Below are 6,119 nucleotides of genomic sequence, written 5' to 3'. Positions count from 1 at the left end.
CAAAATTGCCTACAGGTGAAAAAAAATATAGAGAGATTATTTGGGCTATTTTAAATGTTTCACGGTAGTAGTGTTTACCTCCTATATAAAGATCATTCAGTAGAATATGTGCGCATATGCAAACGTGTCAGAGCTACCAGTAAAATTAATAGGGATATGAAAATAATTTGGAATTAACAGTGAACTTCTTTTCTTTCATATACAGGGTCATGTTTCTTGCTTATGAAACATGAGCAAAATCCAACACCTTATGTTAACAATACAAATTTGACAATCATTAGAAGTAGCTAATGGAAAATTAAAATTTTTTTGCTTGAAACAATTTTGTAAGTCCTTATGCATGGAATACTTTTCTTGTATTGCAGCCTACTAATACTTCCCACTTTTCTGATCAGATATATGCTCAAAAATGGTTGCACCAATATGCCCAACTGCTAAGATTACATGGAGCATCACTCTAACGGTCTGCATTTACTCACTGAGGGAACATGCAGAAGAGCAGCAACTTCTACACATTTTTCCCTCTCATTCTCATAACAGCAACTGTCAGCACAGGATTTAAATTATTTATATTGTATATATAATGTATACAGAATGTATATGTATACACATTTATATTATTACATCAGTTTGCAGTTGAAGAGAGAAAACACACCTTTCAGGCAAGAACCACAGGCCCAATGTGGGAAATGGGACTCACACTCAACTCTCCAGGCAGTACAAGTATAACTGGCCTAAAATATTTGGATCTTTGAATTGAAGCATACCTATTAACAGCAGCCCAAATGTAGCGACAGGTAATTCTGTGTGAAGGTTGACACTATTTTTTTCTTTTTGCATATTGGAAAAAACCTCACCACCACTGCACACGGCTTAAGGCAGAAAAAACCCGACCCTTTGTTTACAGTTTCCATGTGCAGAAGTGGCTGCAGTAAGAAAAGATGGTAAGTCCTGAAAGTGATGAAACGATAATAAGACAGACATTCCTTTCACAAGACTAGTATAATTTCAAAACTTAATTTTGATCTTAAACTGGGGAGGGAGGGAGTGGTGGGGGGTGGGTGTGTGTGTCTCAGAGGGAAAGAGGGATAGATTTGGGTTTGGTTTTTTACTATGGCTGTCATTAGTAATGCTCTGCTACCTTATTGCAAAAAATACCTGCCATTTGTTCTTTATCTGAATTACTAAAGCTATCCTAATTTAACTTGTAGTGTACATTATTACGGTATAAACCCAACAATGAAGATAAGGAGAGTCATTTGTGTTTATGCCCATTTAAAAAAAAAAAAAAAAAAAAAAAAAAAATCTATGGCTGACCCGGTAACTAGGGTAGTGAAAAATGGTCTCCGAAGTATGCATCCCTCCGACAGTTCATCAGGTTCTCTGGGTTGCAGCCACCACTTTTGAGGAAAGGGGAATGTGTAACAGACTACAACAAATTCATTCCCAAAGTGGTGTATGTTGTTTATATAAGGCACTCATTTTTTACTGCTGTGACTTGGCACCATCATGTGGCCACTTTGGGTTTGCTCAATTTAAGTAACAATTTACATAGAAAAAGGTTTGCAATAAATTAATTAGAAGTTACAAATTGTTTCAGTCTACTTTAGAAGGAGATGTTGCATATCTTAAATGTACGTTCACTAAATTCTGAACTCATTGTCTTCCAATTGTCCTTCTCCCTGAATCTGTGCTCGTTTAATCATGGTTTTCCTCATGATCTTTAAATCAGAACTTGTCAGGCTACAGAAGTTAAAGACATTTTCTGTGGTTGGTCTTGGTCCAAACCAAGTGTACAAAAATTAGAATAATATTATAGACAACTATCCTCGTCCTTGCTACAAGAGCTTTGGGAATGATTTTCAGGATTAAACAGCTCAGTATTTTCTGTTTTACATCAGAAATTACAAAGGATTTAGAATTTCAGTAAATCTCACAAGCATATTATTTACACTGTTTGATCCAAACAGGTAGTGTACATATTGGGACAACTCGAGTTAGTCAGGTATTCTGTTTGCAAAGTTTCAGGGTCAAAATCAGAAGTAAGATATCATGCAACATAAATTTGTATTCTGATATGGTTTGCATAATGTTTTTAGGTGGATATAAGAAAGTTTTACCAAGTGTTAGTGTGTAAAAGGCCCAGAGGCAAAGGATTGCTGTCATTTACTTCAGAGCAGAATAATGAGAAACAGCAGCGTAATTTATAGGCATATATTTTTAGTATTTTTTTTAAATATATACATCTAGAGTGCTTTCAATAATGAAATACAGTTCATAATCTTTTTGAGTACAGTAACGCTAAATTTGGTTCTGCCATTTTTGTGATAAAATATATGGTTTCAGCTGAAATACTGTACTGATATTCTTTAAAATATATACAAGATATATACAAATACAAAATTACATTACAAATCTTTTAATTACAGACAAACATAATTAAATATTTTGCAATAATTTGGACACCCAGACAGGGGTACTGTTTCTAAAAAGACTGCAATAAAAGCAGATGCAGTTTTTCAGATTCCTCAGGCTGAGGTAATGCCCACTTCTTCTTTACATATTGAATGTCTATCTGTCCAGATTCTTTGGCCAGCACAATGCCTAACAATCGGTTTGTTTTTTCTGGTTCTCCCAGTAGAGCCATAGTTACAACACTGAAATCAAAAGAACGGGAGAGTGTTTTTAATTGAGGCAAAATTAATAAAAATAGGTGTTTTCAAACATGTTGTTAGCAGGTTACTTATAGTTAAACAAATGATGCCATATTTCTGCTCATCACACTGTGATATTCCTCACTATTTCAAGTCCCAGCATGTTCTTTAGCTTTTCACCAGCTGTGATCATTTAATGTAAACATAACAGACAATTCTTCCCCTGTTCACAGATTCCAACATCAATTTCTAATCATGACTTAAAAATTATTTCAAGCTTGTAAAAATGAACTATTTTTATGGTATTTTCCAGTACAGTGTAGCAACTTTAAAAATTATATTATCTTCTCCCCAAACTAGCAGCACTTTGCTATAGTTTACAAGGCTAGAAGGTAAACTTCTAGTTAGAGGGATATTCACCGAGACTAACTTAGAGAATCATAGAATCGTTTAGGTTGGAAAAGACCTTTAAGATCATCCAGTCCAATCATTAACCTAACACTACCAAATCCACCACTAAACCAATTAAGGGTAGAGTAGCAATTTCATGTTTCCTGGCTTGGTAGCTGGATTGTTTTTAATGAAAGTAAAACTTAGAATCATTAAGGTTGGAAAGGACCTCTAAGATCAGCAGTCCAACCATCAACCCAACACCACCATGCCCACTAAACCATGTCCCAAAGTGCCACATCTACCCTTTTTTTGAACACTTCCAGGGGTGATGACTCCACCACCTCTCTGGGCAGCCTGTTCTGATGCTTGACTACTCATTCCGTGAAGAATTTTTTCCTAATATCCAATCTGAACCTCCCCTGGCACAGCTTGAGGCCATTTCCTCTCTCCCTATCGCTAACTTAAGAGGATTTCCCACTAACTGGGAAGACAGAGTCTCCCAGTAGGGCTCCCATCAGGGAGGAAAGAGAATCCTCAGGACTATAATTCACAAAGGCTAAATTAAACTCCTTTTCTGCCTCAATCTACAGGATACCCAGATCTCTACACTGACTACAGGAATAGTATTGTGAGTTTTGGTGAATACGTGCTAGCCAAAAATATTCTTGTTTACTTTGTGACAATGCACACAATATATTTCTTTATATTGTTAAACATACTATATATAGGCATTTTAACATGTTGCCTAACATCTTGCCTATTTTAGGGGTTGATCCTGATCCAGCAAAGCTATCTTTGAACTTAAGCAGTCCAGTGATTTTAGTGGGAACAAAATTTTTCTTTTCATATAAACAGCAACTGTTCCATGTACAGGCATCTGTCCCAACTGATAACACTATACTTGATTTTGATTTATACTAACATTATTTCTCCTTTATCAGAGCGTATAAAATAATAAGTAAATAAGGATAAACTAATATTTAACTCTCTATAGTCTCTTTCCACACCTCCAACAGTTTGACAAATACAGTCAGAAAAGCAAATTCTAATGAACATTTAGCATCAAGCAAAAAATCCCATCCAAACTCTAATCAAAATGAAGATGATGATAACATATTTTGTTAAAAATAATGTAATGTACGTACTTCTCTGATGGAATAGTCTGCTTTACCACAGGCAACAAATCATTTTCCAGAAGATCCCAAATGTAAATATTAGATGATGCATCCAGGACAAAAAACACAGCAGGTCTTGTTAAGGCCCACTGCAGAGCAATAATTGGCCGGCCATTTGTGCTGTCATTCCACTGCATGAGGGGATACTCTGATGTCATTTGGTGTAATCGAATACTTCCATCTGAACAGCCAACCTATACCATAGTCAAGAAGAAAATACTTCCTGGGAACAAACCAAACTAAGCAGGATAAAAACTGCAATTCAGTTCTTTAGAATATCAAGCGTATAAATAAGATTAGTTATCTGACTCAAGTGGTACATCTCTCATATCTCACTCCATGGACTATCTAGATTTTAATGTAATTTTGAGTTCAAAAGTAGTAACTCTGTACTGAGCATACTAGAGTAATCTAATCCACTAATCCTAGGATGAAGTCCTAATTTCCTATTTAAAAAAAAGTTCTCAAACTATCAGCTTCACTAATACTATGATCCAGCACAACTCAACAGCAGTCTGAATGGTGGCAAGGTCAGAGCCCAGAGACCAATTCAGACAGCTACTTAATGACACATGTAATCTGTAAAACCAAGAATAGTTTTCAGCAGGACAGGCTGTGCTTAACAGTATAACGATATTAAACTGATTCATAATGCACAACTAAATCCAAAGACAGGCAGATATCACTGCTTCCAGATATTTTCTTATAACCTTTGTCTTGCCTAGTATAATAACATTTACAAGTTTGCTTTAAGCCAGCTACAAAGGAAACTATTCTATGAAAACAGAAAATAACTTATTCTTACTACCCTGGGCCACCTCTACATGAGGAAGACTTCCTAGAATTTTCAAGTTATGATGTGACTCTGCAAATTGTGCTCACATTTAAAACAACTCTGCAGATACAAGGTGGTATCACTTGAAATAAATGCATTTGGAAAAAAGGTAAGAACATCCACACTGGTAAAAGAAAGTTCTGATTGCGCAGTGGTGACACAAAATATGTACACCATAGCCAAACACATTAATTTTATATCTTAGGCAATCCCAATGAAGTCATGTAAATCATGGCAAATTTAGAAAGAAAGCATTTTTAAAAGAGGATCAAGTACAGATATATGCAAGGATAAGCAGATGGAAAATCCTACCAAAGTTAGATTCAACTTGCATTGAATAAACTTTCACAAGTGAAGAGACAAAAACAGTGCGTGTGTCAATATGAACTGCTGAGGGCAGATTTGAACATACCTGACCACATGGGACACTGCCAGGCATGTGGGGAAGAAAGCAGGGAATGCCCAGAGCTGCCCACAGACCTTTGTTTCATAGCAATACAGGTATCTTGTCTCCAAAATGTTATGTCACTAAGAGATGTATGATAAGAGTGAGAAACAGCTGAGGCTTCATTAATAGCAGGAGACCTGCTTGCAGTGCTGAATTTCAGTAAAAACAAAGAGTAAGTTATAAGGCTGAAGTGAGATTGCCATTTGTTTCAGTGAGCCAGATGGTCCACCTTTTACATAAGCAAAGTTCTATCACCAGGACACAAGATTTGTTGTCACCCTTCATGGCAGATTGGAATTAGTGAGGTAAATCAACTATCAGATCTAGTTAAATATGTCTAATTAGAAATCCTCCCTCAGCAAGTATTAAAAAATGAAACTTGTATTATACTAAAATGTTTTCATACCAAAAATAGTGGCTTTCCAAAAGGGAAGAAATCAATTGCGTTGATGCTTATCGATCTCAGTCTGCTCTCCTGGGGTCTGAATAACTTTGGAAAAACTTTTAAATCATGTCTTGTACCATGGCCTACCAGCCCCTATGAACAATATAAAGAAAATGAATTAAACAAAACGAAACAAAATTTGCATTATCAGTATTACAAGAAAAACTTA

The 6,119-nt window shown here is 35.8% G+C and overlaps 1 protein-coding gene across 1 annotated transcript in view; it reads right to left on the bottom strand.

The window, feature by feature from the left end:
- Positions 1-2,485: 2,485 nt before the first annotated feature.
- Positions 2,486-6,119, bottom strand: part of DYNC2I1 (dynein 2 intermediate chain 1) — a 39,056-nt gene continuing 35,422 nt past the window's right edge. The window contains exons 22-24 of the mRNA XM_075705620.1: positions 5,912-6,043; positions 4,193-4,416; positions 2,486-2,657 (exon numbers count right to left, since the gene is read on the bottom strand). Coding sequence (XP_075561735.1) covers positions 2,486-2,657; positions 4,193-4,416; positions 5,912-6,043 — 528 coding nt within the window. The remainder of the gene's footprint in view (positions 2,658-4,192; positions 4,417-5,911; positions 6,044-6,119) is intronic.

This window comes from Pelecanus crispus, chromosome 2, assembly GCF_030463565.1.
Source record: "Pelecanus crispus isolate bPelCri1 chromosome 2, bPelCri1.pri, whole genome shotgun sequence".
Taxonomy (NCBI): Eukaryota; Metazoa; Chordata; class Aves; order Pelecaniformes; family Pelecanidae; genus Pelecanus; species Pelecanus crispus.
This window is presented reverse-complemented; position numbering and strand designations above follow the sequence as displayed.